Genomic DNA, 18,216 nt, shown 5'->3' with positions numbered 1-18,216 from the left:
GCCTTTCCTTCAACCACTGTCTGCCCCACCTGTGACAGAGATTGTAGGTCCCGCATTGGACTCTTCATCCACCTGAGAACTCACTTTTAGAGTGGAAGCAAGTCATCCTCGACTCCAAGGGACTGCCTGTGATGATGAGTATATTGATCTGTGGGCCAGAACAGTTGGTTAGGGCAGTGCAGTCCTTCAGCTATAGTATCCACTGATCAAGTTCACCTTGTTTATATATGTGTTGCAAATACGCTTTCTTTCCCCCTGAGGGCCATATACATTCTCGTGTTGCTTGCTGAATACTGGAAGATGCAATTTGAGCACATTGAATCTTTTAGTATATCTGCAGCATGTGTGCGACATATTCTTGTCTCAGCCCATTTCCTCTGCCAGATCCTCTGTGGAAAGCCTTCTTTAGGATCTGCAAGTCTTGATTCGCGCTACCTGCACACTGAGTTTTTGTAGTGCTGTGGCCTAGCACCCTCATTTACAAATCACCGCTGCAATATTGAGCTCAACGCTGTTCTGAACATTTATATTAACCCAAAGAGTGACACTTGTTATTCGAGTCTGAGAGCGTCTCAGCCCTGATTCCCCAAAATTCACTACAAATAGTGCATATGACTGACGAAGGGGATTCTAAAAAGTCATTTAATTCAGTGCTTCCCCCTTTAGTGAGTTACCGATGTCAACCATGACATTAGGAGGAGGCAGCAAGGAGAGGTGAGCCAATTCGCCACAATTGGAGAGGGAGAAATTGGCAGATAGATCTGGGCAGCATTGTGCTGCAGTATTCTGGCATACTGCACCAAAGAATGGTTCGGTGTGGGTTTGTGTCAAATGTTCATTCACATTCACATTCACAACTTAACTTTTGGGAGGCGTGCCAGTCAACTTGACCTGAGATAGGGAAGGAGACAGTCAAAAGAATATGGAAAAAAAGGTAAACTTGGGCAGTTCTTGCCCAAATTATATTGCCTAGTTTCAGAGCAGTAGTGATGGTGTATCTCATGCTATAACTGTATTGATCGCAGCCTCAGAGAAGTTTGACAGCTAGATTGTTCCAACTGTGTGGCAGTGGAAGAAGGCTGCGCTGGCACACTGGAGGCAGTGTTGGACCTAGACATCGATGTGTGTCCTTGCTGATAGTAGGCTCCTGAGGTATGGGAAATGGTCCACGTTGTCCAAGGCCACGTCATGAATTTTGATGACTGGGGGCAGTGCTGTGTGGCGGGATCAGGTTGGTGGGGGACCTTTGTTTTACGGATGTTTAATGTAAGGCCCATGCTTTCGTACGCCTCGGTGAAGTTGTTGATGATGGCTTGGAGTTCGGCCTCTGAATTTGCACCGACGCAAGCGTCATCAGCATAGTGTAATTCGATGTCAGAGGATGGGATGACCTTGGATCTAGCCTGGAAGCGCCGAAGGTTGAACAGGTTCCCATTGGTTCTATAGTTTAGTTCCACTCCAGCGGGGAGCTTGAGAGTAAGGTGGAGCATTGCAGCAAGGACGATCGAGAAGAGCGTTGGCGCGATGGCGCAGCCCTGCTTGACCCCGGTCCGGACGTGGATTGGGTCTGTGATGGATCTGTCCCACCTGTGACAGAGACTGTAATTCCTGTATTGGACTATACAGAGAACTCACTTTTAGAGTGGAAGCAAGTCTTCCTCGATTTCGAGGGACTGCCTATGATGATGATGATGAGTCGAAGAATGTTCTTGCACAATTGTTTATCCTCCAGAATCTATTTTCTCCTGTGGGTCAGTTCTTAAATGTTACAACCAATAGGACCGTGGAGACTGATTCTTCTTGATTCCACTAAAATTGTCCCTGTTCATTTACGAAAAATCCTCTCTGCTCCCATTCAATCTTTTAAGTTTGCTCTAATATTTGTTTGGAACTACTGTGTGTGCGTTTTTTAAGCACAGCAAGAATGCTAGATCTAAGTCAGCTGATCCTATGTAAGCCAGAGCACAAAACTTGCAGCATATGTACATTGTCCAAATAATACACAACTTAGTTGTGATGTATTTTAAAATGACTCAGAAAAATTATGTTCTTAAATAATTTAATATCCACAGTAATTAACATGTTCTGAAGCTGACACAAAAATGCATAATTTTTGATCTTTTGATGTTGACTTCAGTTTTAAAACTTTCAGTGGTTTGCAACAAAAAAATAACTCATCTGTTGTTCCCTGTGTGGACTAGGGGTGAAGAAAATATGTGATGCAAACTCCTGTATATATTTTAAATGTAAACCAAGTGATTACATTTAATTGAACAAAACAATGGAATAAAGATTGTTTTTACACTGAGACACTTGCACCTCTCATTGATGATCAGAGATGCTCCTGTAATCCATTTCCCATTTGGTGTAGAAATCGCACTTTTCCTCCAGTTCGAAAAACCGTATCATTTAGAATGTAATTTTAATAATGTGGATCACTGGCCAAATTATGTTAATACTTAAAATGATTAAAATAATAGAATGGTACGCTAGTGAATAAAAAAAGCACAAACTATATTCATGTTTAACATGTGCTGAAGCATCAATCGGAAGCCTGTAAAGGAGAAGGAATCTTCAGAACAATTACTCTTTCTGCTTCCTAAATAACGGAGACCTGTATTACATTGTTGCAGTCATTCTTTAAATGAGAGTTCAGTGCAAATTGTAATTATTTTAAAACATTGTCATAATACAATAGTATAATTTAAACAAAATGTCATATCAACTGAAATGTTTACTAATTCACATCTGTTATATAATTACAAGTGCCACAAGAAGCCCGTTGCTGTTTGAGATACAATACCTTATTAGGTACTATACTTGCAGTGATGCTGTTCTGATTTGCACTAATGGAATGACTTTTGATCTACTTATGTTTATGAAAAGATATGAAGCTCTGGAATGTTTTCTGTGCTAATGTAAAGAATTGAGAGGTGACAATGTTGCAAAGTGGAAATCTATTTTCTCCTGTGTCCTAGCAATCACATTCAAGTGTTGATTGCGGCTTACAGCTCCTCCACTGCTGCCTCGATTAAGGCTTCTTCCAATCTTAGACTAGCATCCTCTTATTATGCCTGTTTGACATTTTAACTTTTCTCGCCCAGCCACTATAACAGTCTTCGTGAGTGAAATATCTCCGTTAATAGATCTATTAGTGCTCTAGGGTTTAGTACTGGCAGTATCCCAACTTTAAGTGGTATCACTAAAATGTAGAGAAATAAAGTCAATTCTTATTTCATTCTGACTTTAGTGGTATCAAAAAACTAAGTGCAAGACATGTCTTGAATGGTATTTCTTCATGCTGCCTTTTAATTTTGTATGAATGTCAGAGTGCCTTGTACACATTGTAGCTTTAAAGTAAGTAGTGCAATATTTGAATTTTATTTCTGGTACAACTCCATTTGGGCAGCATATGCTCAATCTGAATTAATCTTTGACCTGCGATGTGCAGATGAATTTTGAAATGCAGTGTAGGTAGGCCAATAAAATGGGCTATTGCATCTGTGCAGCTTTTTTTTAAACTTTAAAATGGGTCACGGTCTATTGTAGGATCCTCATGAGGATAGACACAATTTAGAAAAGAATAGAAATCGGTACGCAAAAATGTTATTCATTGGATTCATTTTGTTCCCTTTAGCTTATCGACAGTTTTTAATATAGAGTGAGCAATGAAGACATGGTATAGTGCAGAGTGAGCAGTGACAGCATAAGACAGGATAGGCAGTGGTGATGTATGATGCAGTCTTTTCAGTGAAGCTTTATTTGAAAGTCACTTTGTAAAATAAGAAGTGAATGAAAGATGACATGAAGTATGCTTCACTCCTGTACAAAATGCAATAATGCCTAAAATTTTGATTGGTCATATTTCTGATGCAAACACTGGGTGTGGCTTTGCTGCCTGAAGGCTCAGCTCATTTTAAAAAAAATCAAAAGATCTGCAAAAAATTTGACTCTTTTGTAGAACAGCATTAGTTTCAAAGACTTGTAACCTAAATTGTCTGTAAAGATTGAAGTTGGCACAGCACTATAAATAAACCAACCAATAACAGGCTACCTTTCAGCATACATTTATCTGAATATTTTTTCTCCTCATTTCTTCAAAGGGTCCTCTTGTCCAGATTTCTGGTTAACTTTATCTTGCAAAACGGGCTCAATTTTTCCCAGTGATTTGCACCGTTTTTTTGGCATAAGTTTAAAAAATTTAAATTTCCCCAAGGAATCTGCGCCAGCGTAACTGAATTAGTTACCATTTTTTTTAGGTTAGAGTTTTTTGGCGTCATAACCTGACGTCTGTGCCATTTTTTGTCAATTATGGAAGTTTGCCCCCAAAAATGTCTCCTAGGTCGGCATATCTAACCACTATCGAAAAACCTTCTGGTGAGTCAAGAAAAAGCAACGCACATTGAAAAATCGGCGTTGAAAGACGCCATTGTTTTTCAGTGAAGTTTTGGAGAGAGTCAAGAAGACTTAAATATACATAATAAAGATTATTTTTTTTACCTTATAACGCAGTAAATGGAAGTTTGATGGAATTCTGTAACTTTTCATATTCTTTCAACTGACACGCCACCATCGAACATCTGCAAACAGGGTTCGAGCGTCGGCCGGCAGAATCGGTCCCGGACATGGGCTCGGGGCTCGACTGCAAAAGAAGCCCGGGGGAGGTGAGGTGCTGTGGAAGGCGATCGGAAGGCACCACAAGCCTGCACTATCCATCAAATCACGCCCGAGTGGGTGGGGGGCTGTGGAAGGCGATCGAAAGGCATCACAAGACTGCACTACGCATCAAATGTAGCCTTGGTGGGGGGGGATGATCACTGCGCCGGCTCGGACCTGGGTGTGGTCCATACAGACCTGTGGAGAGAGAGAAAACAAAGAACCTTGTCCTGCCTGCCTGCCATTTTGAGCTTCTTGCAAAGGTAAAATTTAAACATGGGGGCAATACTGTCAATGCCACACCTTGTGCAAGCCTTTTGCATCATGGTACTGCGGAGGAGACAATTGATTCAGCGTCATCGCATGAGGAATCTTAGAGCCTGTAGGGTGATGGGCAGGAGGCCTTACCCACGTCGGGTATATCAAGACAGGCGTTCATGCTTGCACCTGAGTGATGCAGACTGTGTCAGAAGGCTGCATTTCCGCAAAGAAGTTGTAACTGAGATCTGAGAGTTGGTGAAAGCAGACCTGCAACCTAGAAGTGTCAGGGGAACTGCTTTGTCAGTTGAAGTGAAGGTTACAGCTGCACATTCATTCTATGCATCTGGATCCTTCCAAGCTACAACTGGGATATGTGCGCCATTTCTCAACATGCAACACATGTCTGCATTCAGCAGGTGACTGCTGCACTATATGCCCGGAGGAATGACTATATAAAGTTCCCCATGACCGCCCAGGAAATGCGTGACCACCCAGGGATTGCTGGCTTCCCAAAGGTACAGGGCTGCATTGATTGTACCCACATTGTTTTGCGAGCACCTTTGGAGGATTCCGAGATGTACAGGAACAGAAAAGGCTTCCACTCCATTAATGTGCAGCTCGTGTGTGACAACATGCTTCACATCATGTCAGTTGATGCAAGATATCCTGGGAGCACCCATGATGCGTTCATCCTACGCGAGAGCATTATATCTGCCATGTTTCAGCAGCAGCAGCCAGAAGGGCAGAGCTGGCTACTGGGAGATAAAGGGGTACGGCCTTGACACCTGGCTCATGACGCCCCTACGCATAACCCGGATGGAAGCTGATCGGGAATACAACATGTCGCACATTGCGACGCACAGCATAATAGAGAGGACCATTGGCAACTTGAAACAGCATTTCTGATGCCTGGACCATTCCGGAGGCTACTTGCAATACTCCCCTGAGATTGTCAGTCAGTTCACTGTTGTGTGCTGCATGCTGCATAACTTAGCCATCATGAGGTAGCAGCAGCTGGTAGTAGAAGACCCACCTGAGGTGAGAGTAGCTGACGATGAGGAGTAAGATGCAGATGACGAAGAGATGGATGAGGACGAGGAAGCCATGTAACTACCTGAACCTGGAGCAGGACGGCGGAGGAGGGCAGGTCGTCATGCCCCTTTAACGATTGCTCGAGCCTTGCGCCAGCAGCTCACCCGTGAACGCTTTGCTGCCTGAAGGCTCAGCGGCAGCTATTCCACATGGACCATGTTTACTGTTTGGACCTGTTCCATAATGTTGTGTTGTGTTAATGGAACAAATGATGGAAATGATTCTTGTTTACTTCAAAAGTTGTGTTAATAATGGAAATGATTCAGTTATAATTTAAAATATATTTTCTTCAAAAGTTTAACAAATATTTGCATGAACTTAACTGTAATAAACATATTCTTGTATCAAACTTTAAAGTTTTCACTTAAGATCACTTACAAACTCTAAGATCACTTACTAACTTTTAAATTTGTAAATTTACATAACTTACAAAAATCTTTTAATTTGAGAACAGTTACATCAGTAATAATAATAACAACAACAGCAGCAAAGAAAGGCTGCACCCATCTCTCCTTCACCTTATTCTCAGACCGCCCGCCACGCTTGGTCTTGGTGACTCCACCACCCCTGCCCGCAGGCAGTGGCGCAGTGTTTCTCGTGTTGGAACCAAGCTTATTCTTTCAAACATCTCGGGTAATGCGCTCCTGTTGGGGGTGGTGGGGAGCAGGTGGCAATGTGGACGGCCCGGTTTGAGGCTCTTCAGAGGCTGGTGTGAGGATTAGAGTGGGAGTGGCAGTGATTCTGTCAACGGGCACGGGGCCTGGGCTTGTTTCCTTATTGCAGCAGCTAACTCCAAAATTCTCTCCCTCATGTTCCCCGACATGCCCTCCCTCATGTTGAGGAAAAGTGTGTCAACTACCTGCAACATTCCCTCCCTCATGTTCACTGAGAGTGTTTGAACTACCTGTGATATTCCCTCCCTCATGTTCCTGGACAGCGCATCAGCTACCTGTGACATTCCCGCCCTTGTGCACCGACATGGTTTCAGCTGACTCAGATATTCCCTCCCTCATGTTCCCGGACAGTGTTTCCATTTCTCATGAGTGTTGTTACTTCTCCCGACAGTCCCAAGACCTCATCACCCACTCCACTGATGGTGTCCAGGGGTGATTGCGTAAGGTCAATGCTCTCCGCACTCATTGCCATCATCAGAACCACATCTATTAGAGCCTGCACCTCAGGAGAGTGCGGCCGAGCTCTCCTCCCCTCCTCACCCTGGGTGGGCCTCGCTGCACCCCACTGGAATCCCCAGCCTCGGACGGTGGGAAGCCATGGAATGTCCCAGCAACACTCAAATCACGAGTCAGAGAAGGGGCTAGCACCTTAAATGGGCGGCACCTGCACCTCCTCCAAAGTCAGTAAAACAGTGGGGGCTTCATGCATCCCCTCGCTCTCCACCTCCCCCTCATCCCCATGCTCTTGGTCTGGAAGTTTGGATTGGAAGATGTTCTCCTCTTCAGGCTCGTCCTCGTCTGAATCTTCTGCATTGTCAGGGTTGACCTCAAGTTCTGCAAAATATAACAGAACAGACAAATGGTTAGCAGCAGAGAAGGAGGCAGGGTGGCATGAGTCGGCACACACAGCGCAGGCTGATTTGAAGGACCACGATGAATGATAGCACATTGCATCAACCGAAACGTAGCTGATGGAGTCATCCCCATGAACTGAAGCATGGCTAGCCCGCGCAGTACTTAACATTTAGGAAAGCCAGACTGTGGAATTTGCAGGACTTACCCTCTCTCTCGAGTGTGGGCCCAGCTTGTGCAGTGGTGATTGCTTTTCTGTCAGCAGAACCCGTCAAAGCAGCGACTCCCTCTTCCAAGGATGTCAGTGGGTGCTGATTTTCCGGGCCGCCTCCTGTTCGAGTTCTTTCTTTTTTTGTTGTGTGCCACTTTCCTCTGCATCGATGAAAATATTACTTTTTAGAGAGTGTCTTTCTGCTGGGTGGGACATATATAGGTGGTCACATTTACAATTGCAATTCCATTGAAAAATGAAAATATTACTTACACTAACTACTTGACCAAAGCCCTGCCTCTTTTTTCACTGGTCTCCATACCTTGGTGTGGTCACCATTGCACAGTAATCTTGTGCAAGTTGGTTCCAGCGCTGCTTCATTTCTTTAGGTGGAACTTTTATGTGACCTCTGCTGGTGTCCAGCTCGTGCCATCTATCTCTCCTCAATCACAAGTAACTAGTGCCTCTACTTCATCCTGTAAGAAATTCTTGGTCCTGGCGCCGCCTTGAATCTTGTATTGCAGCTCCGATTTCTCGAATGATAATTACAGTTCTCACACAGCACTCAACGTTCTCACACACACAACTGGCTCTTTAAAAATGTGCCGATTGCAGACTGGGAGCAGTACTGCGCATGCACACCCAAAGGAACCATGTCAAAAACGTCCTTTTTTTTTCGTGCATGCGCAGAAGGGGCGACAACGTTTTCTTCAGCGCACTCAGTCGGCTCCACCCCCCCCCCTCCCCCGGAAGCTATTGGACAGGCTGCGTGCCACCAATTTTGAAAAATACAGCGGGGAAATTTGGCACTTTTAGTTTTGGAGCAGTTCTGGCCTAGAAAAACGGGCATAACTGGCAATACGCCAAGAAACGGCTTTGGGCAAAATTGAGCACTTTGTTTTTAAACACGCTTTGCAGTAATATTTGAATTGATATTGAATATTTATAATGTGGGGGTTAACTTTATATAATGCTTACGGCAGGATGTGGCTGTGTGGTTTCAATTCTCTTCTGCCTGTGCTCCATGGAAAACTAGATGAACATTTACAGGGAAGTTACAGATGTGTTTGGTCCATATATACAAATCAAACTACATATTCCAGAGTTCTTCCCTGGATGGAATTAATTTGCCAAAGCATTGTACAGTACAATGGAATTAGGGCGGTTTGACTTGGAGTTGATGTCATCCAGTTTCCAACCCTTTGCGCACCCCATTTTGGATTGGGGATCGCAAGTAAATCACTGATATTTGGGAAGGTTGTTTAGAATTTAGTCTTCCTTTCTGGGCTTTGGGCTTTATTTACAATCTATTCAATTTTAGTTCTGATGGTAGAATGTTTCCATGACTAACAATTGTATGTCATTCTGGTAGTTTAAAAACAAACCTAAGTACGGATGTATGACTTAAAACATAGATTATTTACTTGCAATATAGGTGTATTTTTTATGAGAAAGGTGCTTAATAACATTTATCTTTTTTCAGAAATTACAAATGACTCTTCTATGAAAATGTTGAACATGAAGACCATTTACGTTCATGTTCTGGCGACAACAGCTGAATCCTAAGATCTATACAGATATTTGAGCTTTACTGAATGCTGCATTGCAACCATGTTCTGGTGTTAATGGAATATTTGTACCTGGATTGAATTTCAAAAATGTGAAAATATTATTTGACTACACACTTGGCATATTACGGAACTTACTGAAGATGTTTGAATGCTATTCCATAAAATTACTGAACACATATTTCACCCATTTTAGTTGATGTCTTGCATATTTTGGATTATTTTTCCTTTTAAGCATAGGTCAGGTTAATCTATGGCTGGGGATGCAATACATTGGGGGGAGTGGGGGTGCTTGGAATAGGCTCATTCATTCATTTGAGTTCCTGATCTCCTCCACGCTGTTGTAGTGAGGTGCTGGCCAGAGGCCAGGCATACCCCCATAACGGGAGGGGATGTCATTCCTTGGCTGTTGACGCATACTCTTTCTAGCCATATCAGAAACGACCCTGGTGGTGACCTCTAATGTACCCTGTGCCCCAGGTGGTTTATGACTTTCGGAGTACATAGAATCATAGAAAAATTACGACAGAGAAGGAGGCCATTTGGCCCATTGTGCCCGTGCCGGAGTTGAGGGACAAATTACAAAATAGAGAGACTGAAACCCTCTCTAACACGACAACATGCAGAAGGGTAGATAAAAATGTACACCTAGAGCAAGGAAGATCCAACTCCGAAGCAGGAAAGTTCTGACAATCTTACTCGTATTGTATACAATCCCCATTGTGTATGCTGCTTATGCCACAAAATTAAGGAGAAGCACAAAATTAGATTTATTTCCAAGTCTTTACAACAACAGCTTACATTTATCTTGCACCTGTAATGAAAATATGCCCCCAAGCATTTCAGAATTATTCACCAATTCTACTGTTTGAGGTTTTCTCCCAAAGCATAAAGCCACTTAATGGTATTGTCTTCCCTTTTCCTGGCCGAAGTTCCTATTTCCAACGGTTCAACTGAGAAGGCAGATTTTTTTCTGATGCCACCAGATATGTTGAAGACATTATATAAGGAAAGTGTTAGCCGACTGTGCAGTATATTTCAGTGGCCCCAAAAATATCATGGTTCAGATCTGACCTGTTGAAGAATACTTATTGGATGCAATGTTTTGCACACACATCTGTAGGTCGCTGCGTAAATGGAACATTAAAGAGTTTTTCTGCCCTCCACTGCAAATAGTTTTTGAAAAGCAAACATTGCCAGTATGAAAATATCATTAACTTTAGACTGTAAATTTGGTGTAACCAGCAAATGCATTGGACACTCACCGAATATAATTGTCAAATAAGCAGTTTAGCTATCAACATACACTTTCAGTTTTGTCCCTTGTGCATTATTTGGTCAGTCTCTTTTTAGATTAATATTGTATTAACCCCAATATGCAGCCTTTATCCCATGAATTTTGAGATCACACCTGTAGTAATAACTTTTCACCCAGACACTTTCAAAGTGGCATTGTAGGAATGAAAATGTTGCATGTAATTGTATTTCAGTAATTTCCGAAGAGCCATGGGAAAAAATGTCTTGTCGTCTTTAACCGTGAAACTATGCAATGCAATTCCTCACAAATGACCAAGGAAAGGTTTGGATCACTGACAACTTGCAGCCGATAAAGTACATTTTGGAAATACTCATTTGTTTTATTATACAGTTCCACATGTGCCTAGGAATTTTATTTTTGAGATCTATAAAATCTTTCCTGTTGCATCTTTAGTAATAAATGTGTTACTCCTAATAACCTGTTGCGAATGCAAGTGAATTTGGGCTCATGTGTGGCTCTGAAATTCAGGTGGAATTGTTTGTTTCTCAATACATGGTGAATTAACTTTAAATAAAGGTAATGGTGTGATGTGGTGACAACTGTAATGGCGTACTTTGTTTTATTTTTAATGTAACCTCTTTATCAACGCTTATTGTAACCAGAAGCCATGTTGGTTTGTAGTCCATCTGACATTGTTATTGTAGATAACATCAACCTCAAAACATCATGATACAATTTCTTTTAAGTGTACCGAGGAAGAGGACTTTGCCAAAGCTATGCTAAACGAGAAACTTGCCAGGATACTGAATTAGATAAAAATTTTGAGGAGGTACTAGGAAGGCTGGTAGTACTTAGTAGATAAGTCACCCAATCGGATGGGATATATCCTCGGTTGCTGAAGGACGTAAGGGTAGAAATTGTAGAGGCGCTGGCCACAATCTTCGGACCCTCCTTGGATACCAGGGTGGTGCCAAAGAACTGAAGGATTGCAATTGTTCCACCCTTGTTCTAAAAAGGGGAGAAGGATAAACCTGGCAGGCCAGTCAGTTTAACATTGGTGGTAGGGTAGCTTTTAGAAATAATAATCCTGGAGAAAATTAACTGCCACTTGAACAAGCATGGACTAATAAAGGAGAGACAGCATGGATTTGTTAAGGGCAAATTGTGTTTGACTAACTTGATTGAGTTTTTTGATGGGGTAACAGAGACGACATTCAAAAGGCATTTGATCAAGTACCACATATTAGACGTGTTAGCAAAATTGAAGCCCATGGAATAAAGGGGGGGAGTAGTAGCATGAATACAAGATTGGCTAAGGAATAGAAAAGAGTTAGAAACATAGAAAATAGGAGCAGTAGTAGGCCATTCACTATGATCATGGCTGATCCTCTATCTCAAAATCATATTCCCACTTTTTCCCCATACCCCTTGATGCCTTTTGTTTCTAGAAATCTATCTATCTCCCTCTTAAATATATTTAGTGACTTGGCCTCCACAGCCTTCTGTGGCAGAGAATCCCACAGGTTCACCACCCTCTGAGTGAAAGAATTTCTCCTCATCTCGGTCCTAAATTTCCTACCCCGTATCCTGAGACTGACCCCTTGTTCTAGACTTCCCAGCCAGGGGAAACATCCTCGCCCACATCTTGCCTATCCAACACTGTCAGAATTTTATACGTTTCAATGAGCTCCCCTCTCATTCTTCGAAACTCTAGTGAATACAGGCCTAGTCGACCCAATCTCTCCTCATACGACAGTCCTGCCATCCCAGGCATCAGTCTGGTGAACCTTTGCTGCACTTCCTCTATGGCAAGTATATCCTTTCTTAAGTAAGGAGACCAAAGCTGCACACAATACTCCAGGTGCGGTCTCACCAAGGCCCTGTATAACTGTCGTAAGACATCCTTGCTCCTGTACTCAAATCCTCTTGCAATGAAGGCCAACATACCATTTGCCTTCCTAACTGCTTGCTGCACCTGCATGTTTGCTTTCAATGACACCCAGGTCCCTCTGTACATCAACACTTTCCAAGCCATCATTTAAATAATACTTTGTCCTTATGTTTTTCCTACCACAGTTATGGTGAATGGCTGTTTTTCAGACTGGAGGGAGGCATACAGTGGAGTTCCAATAGGTTCAATACTAGGACCACTACTGATTTTACCGACATGGACCTGGGTGTACAGGGCACAATTTTGAAATGTGCAGTTGACATGAAACCTGGAAGTGTAGTAAACATGGAGGAAGATAGTAGACTTCAAAGGACACAGGCAGGCTGGTGGAATGTTCGGACACGTGGCAGATGAAATTCAACACAGAAAAGTGTGAGGTGATACATTTTGGTAGGAAGAATGAGGAGAGACATACTAAATAGTCCAATGTTAAAGGGGGTGCTTGTATATAAATCTTTGAAGGTGGCAGGACAGGTTAATAAAGCATATGGGGCTAGACTTTCCACTTCACATCGCCCATCTATGGCCCAAAACAGATCTCTATCGCCCCTTTTGAGCAAAAAGTGGAAACTTGGCCCAAAATATCGCCAGAAAAATAGGCTCCCAAGTTTGCACTTTGATCGCTGAGATGATTGCCCACACAAGGCCCATCCCAAGTTTCAGCACTTAGCATGTACTTCGCTGGGCTGATGCAAGGCCCAAAAGAATGCTCAAAAATAGTTGCTTTTTCAGGGCCTTGGAGAGGGAAATGGGCACTACGGATGCCATTTTTAGCCTCTGAGGAAGGGTGGAGAATTGTTGTGAGTTATTTAGAGAGTAAAATTGATGCCAATTGTACTCAGAAATTTGGGACAGGGAATATAAATAGGTATATTTATGCTAAATAGATCTCATATATTGGAATGATGTATTAAATAGCTTTTATGGAGTGATGTTATTTAATCATATTCCGTGGGGAAACAGAATAAACAAACAAATTTGCATGAAGAACTGTAATGTCGTAAAACTTATGTAAATAAGAGAGAAGGTACAAAAGTTGTAAAAAAATTTTTTTTATTAACGAACAAAGAACTAATGAACAACACCCACCCTCTAATCCCCCACCCCCTGCACCAACCCATCCTTCCCTCAAAATCCTCCAAATGTTAGAAGAAATTGAACATTTTATAGATCAAGACTACATCGAAATTATTGAATTATAATTGCATAACATTACATGCGTAACTACGATATTTTTCGTATGTATTTAGTAATGTTTGACACATTGCAGAGTTCCCATTACTCACGAGACTGAAGGGTGGGCTCAGCCACACCACGGCGGGTCATAACCGAACGGTTTTCAGGCCCCACCAAGGCCACCACAAGCTCCTCAAATTGAGTTAGAATGTGTACCGTCGCAGAGCCGCCACCCATCCTCCTTTGCTCCGCGCGATTGATAAGTTATCATTTACAGAAAAAGATAACTAACATTGCACGGCATAAGCTAATGTACTTGACAACAAACACTGAAGACTGACATTTAAATGTTCAATTATTACATAACATTGTCGTGCATATGAATCATTTTTAATACTATAAGATTCAACTTAGTGTTAGGGAGAATAAATGTATTTTTAATTTAATTATTTTATATTATACATAAATAACATTGAGGATTCTAATTACAATTTATAAACAGCAAGTAAATAATACATATGTATGATTTTACAACATCGGCAATCTCCAGCCAAATTCTACGATATGCATGGGGTGGAGGTTTCCCATGCCCACCCCGTGTCAAGTCCTCCCACCTCGTTGAGACCACATTAACAAGGGCCTCGTTGGCCTCCTCACTAATTGCTTTGGCCCTTCGCCTCTCCATCTCCCTTTGTTTTTGCACTTGCATTGGCATCGACATAGATGATATATAATAGATAATAGCTTATCGATAATAGCTCCTATACTAGCTATTACTTCAATCAAATTTAATAAATAAATTTAATAGATTTGTCAAAGTTTAATCGATAATTTCCTCACTGCTTCTCTCCTCTCTCTCCCGCTCTCTCTGACCCTCCCTGTGCTTCTGACCATGTGCGATGATCCATGAACTCTCCAAACGCGGCAAAAAAAATCAACCCACAAAAAAAAACACCCCACACAGGCACACAATAGCGTTGCTAGGGAAGCTTTTATTTTCTATGACTTCCATTTGACTTACGCTTTTTTTTGGCGATTGTAAGATCGCCGAAAAATCCGATTGCCCATTTGACATTGCCGGGGTAAGGCCAAGTGGAAAATCGCAAAAATAAAAAATGGGCCTTGTGCCGCCGATCAGCACGGGCGAGACATCCCACATCGCTGGAACAAGGCCCATTTATTTGGGCCTTAGCCATCTAGTGGAAATTCTAGCCCTATATATAAAGCCCAGGATCCAATGGGCTAGACTTTCCACTTTCTGGCTAAGGTCCCAGCGATGCGGGACCTATTGCCCATACTGATCGCCGGCTCAAGGCCCATTTTTTTTTTGTGATTTTCCACTCGGCCTTATCCCAGCGATGTCAAATGGGCGATGTCATTTCTCGGCGATCTCACGATCGCCCAAAGAAAACGGAAGTGAATGAAAAAAAAGCTTCCCTAGCAAAGCATTACTGCGCATGTGCAGGTTGATTTTTTTTTCAGGTTGATGCTCCTTCCTGCGTTTTGAGAGGTCAGGGGTCTTCACACAAGCTCAGGAGCTCTGTGAGGGTCGGGGAGAGAGAGAGAGAGAGAGAAGAAAGCTTCACTCACTCTTACGTATCAGATTATCAGATATTGATCGACCTGGAGGGATCTATTGAGAGACGTAGGGCGAAGCCCTTCAGCGAAGAGGCCAATGAAGCCCTCGTGAATGCAGTAAGCTCCAGGTGGGAGGATCTGACACAGGGTGGACATGGAAAACCTCCACCCCGTGCATATCGCTGGATTTGGTCCATAATTGTCGATGTAGTCATGTCGGCCTCCAATGAAACGCGCACACCGGACCACAGCCGACTGGCAGCTGCGAGAGTAAGTTGAAATTTATATTTATGTATTATTTAGAAGTAGTATCTAGAATCTGCAATGTTATTGGGTTACATTTAAACATAACTAAATTATGAATAAATTTATGCAACCCAGCATAAAGTTAAATGTTGTAGTACGAAATATGTAACGTAATGCTAATTTGTAATAGAACATTTAAAACTGTCAGTCTTAAATGTCTTCAGTGTCTTAAATTGCCTGATCCATTTGCTTATGCCGTGCAATGTTATCGGATCATTTACAGAAGAAGATCTCAATCAATAATCGGGAGCAACGGAGGACGGATGGGGGTGCTGCCATGATGCACACATTAAGTGCTTACGAGGAGCTCACGGTGTCCTTGGTGTGGCCAGAAAGCCGTTCGGTCATATCCCATGGTGTGGCCGACCCCACCCTTGAGACATGTGAGTAATGAGAAATGTGCATTGTGAAATATGTGAATCATTAGTAAATATTGAAAATATCATAGTTACGCATGTAATGTTATGCAATTATAATATTATCTGATATATAATTGTGATGTACTATAGATCTTCGAATGAGGTCATGTTAGGTCATGTTAAACCTTGTGATCACTTGTGCATATGGGGTAATGGAAAGCATTGCAATGTTTTCAGTTCGAGAAAAATTATAATGTAATGATTTCAATTGTTAAACGTTGTTTATCAAATTAAAGGTCAAGTGGTCGTTGAGTCGGTGGAATCCACTACACGGCGCTGCACCCGAAGGTGTCGTGTCTACTTGCAGCGAGACCTCGAGCACGCAAGCAAGTACAGAGGACACAGTTCTTCCTGACTCGAAAGTGGAGCTTCAGGCTTCCGCTTCCGCTCCGTCACCTCCACCACGGCAGGAAGTCTTGCCGTCCCACTCTGCACGATGTCTTGGTGTCGGTCTGCGTAGACCAAAATGGGCGGGTGGGGTACAAACACGGGGTGGGACTGGACCTGGAGGGAAACATGGCCGCAGGTAGGGAGGGGGTAGTTTTTTGACAAAGTTTATATTTTTGTTCACTTTTTACTTGTTCACTTGTTCACTTGTTCAATTGTTCTTGTTCTTGTTCTGTTCGTTGTTATTTGTTAATTGTTCATTGTTAAGATTTTGTGTATTTGAGGGAAGGATGGGTTGGTGTCGGGGGAGGGGGTTGGAGGGATAGTTTATCAAATTTTTTCTCATATTTGTTAATTTAAAAAAATTATCTTTGATTCAATAAATTGTGTGTCTTCTCTCTTAGTTACATTAGTTATCAACTATACAGTTGTTAATCCATATTTGTTTATTCTTTTAATATACAAGCACTTTAGTAACAACTTCACTATTTAAAAGCTATTTAATGAATTCAATATTTACCAAAAATAACGTAATACCTATTTATATTCCCTGTGCCAATATTCTGAGTACAACTAACTCTCTAAATAACTCCCAACTAATGCTCCACCCTTCCTCTGAAGTCGAAATGGTGTCCATAGTGCCCATTTTCCTTCTCTTCGGCCCAGAAAAAGCAACTATTTCTCAGCACTCTTTTGGGCCTTACATCGGCCCAGCGAAGTGCATGCTAGGTGCTGAAACTTGGAATGGGCCTTGTGTGGGCTATCATTTTGGCGATCTTCTCAGCGATCAAAGTGGAAACTTAGGCACCTGTTTTTCCGGCGATATTTTGGGTCTAGTTTCCACTTTTTGCTTAAAATAGGCGATAGAGGTCCGTTTTGGGCCATATATGGGCCATAGATGGGCGATGTGAAGTGGAAAATCTAGCCCATAGAGTGCAAAAGCTAGGAAGTTGTGCTAAACATCTATAAAATACTAGTTTAGTCCCAGCTGAAATATTTGTCCAATTCTTGGCACCACACTTTAGGAAAGGAATGAAGGCTTCAGGGATGAGGAACTACAGTTATGTGAATAGACTGGAGAAGCTAGGGTTGTTCTCCTTAGCGCAGAGAAGGCTAAGAGGAGATTTGACAGTGGTGTTTAAAATCATGAAGGGTTTAGATAGCGTAAACAAAGAGAACCCAATTGCTGAAGGGTCGATAATGAGAGGGCACAGATTAAAGGTGATTGGCAAAACAATCTGAGGCGACATGAGGAAAAACTTTTTTATGCAACAAGTAGTTAGGATTTGGAATGCACTGCCTAATAGGGTGGTGATATAGATTCAATAGTAATCTTCAAAAGGGATTTGGATAAATACTTGAAAGAGAAAAAATGGGGAGTGGGACTAACTGGATTGATCTTCGAAAGAGTTGGCACAAACTTGATGGGCTGAATGGCCGCATTCTGGCTGTAATATTCTATGATTCTGGGGGAGAAATTTGAGGCGTTTGCCCTTCCCATTAGTGCTCATGACTTTTCGCCTAGGCGTGGCACTGCTACCAACTCCCACGAAATTCCGCATGAGCTTTGCCGTAACCAGTAGCATCCCGCTATCACCGTGCGCAGCTGTAAGTGGTTTCCCTTCAGTGTTTTCAAAGCACCCCCACTTTACAATAGTTCTAACGCTGGGAGTGATTACTGTACTGCACAGATAAATGAATCAGGGATGGGTACCTTGATCCGAGTACCGGCAATGCTTTTATTAAAGTTAAAACGCACACTTGCACCCAGTAAAACCACACACATCCTGGTGTGTAAAACAAACAAATGCAGTACAATACACAGTC

At 42.3% G+C, this 18,216-nt stretch overlaps 1 protein-coding gene across 2 annotated transcripts in view; it reads left to right on the top strand.

The window, feature by feature from the left end:
- Positions 1-11,177, top strand: part of iars1 (isoleucyl-tRNA synthetase 1) — a 295,901-nt gene extending 284,724 nt beyond the window's left edge. For both annotated transcript variants that reach the window (XM_070895389.1, XM_070895388.1), the window contains one exon: positions 9,230-11,177. In XM_070895389.1, coding sequence (XP_070751490.1) covers positions 9,230-9,312 — 83 coding nt within the window. In that variant the 3' untranslated portion in view covers positions 9,313-11,177. The remainder of the gene's footprint in view (positions 1-9,229) is intronic.
- Positions 11,178-18,216: the final 7,039 nt, after the last annotated feature.

The sequence above is a fragment of the Pristiophorus japonicus genome, chromosome 12, assembly GCF_044704955.1.
Source record: "Pristiophorus japonicus isolate sPriJap1 chromosome 12, sPriJap1.hap1, whole genome shotgun sequence".
NCBI lineage: Eukaryota > Metazoa > Chordata > Chondrichthyes > Pristiophoridae > Pristiophorus > Pristiophorus japonicus.
Note: the sequence above shows the minus strand (reverse complement) of the source record. Positions and strands in the feature narration are given on the sequence as shown.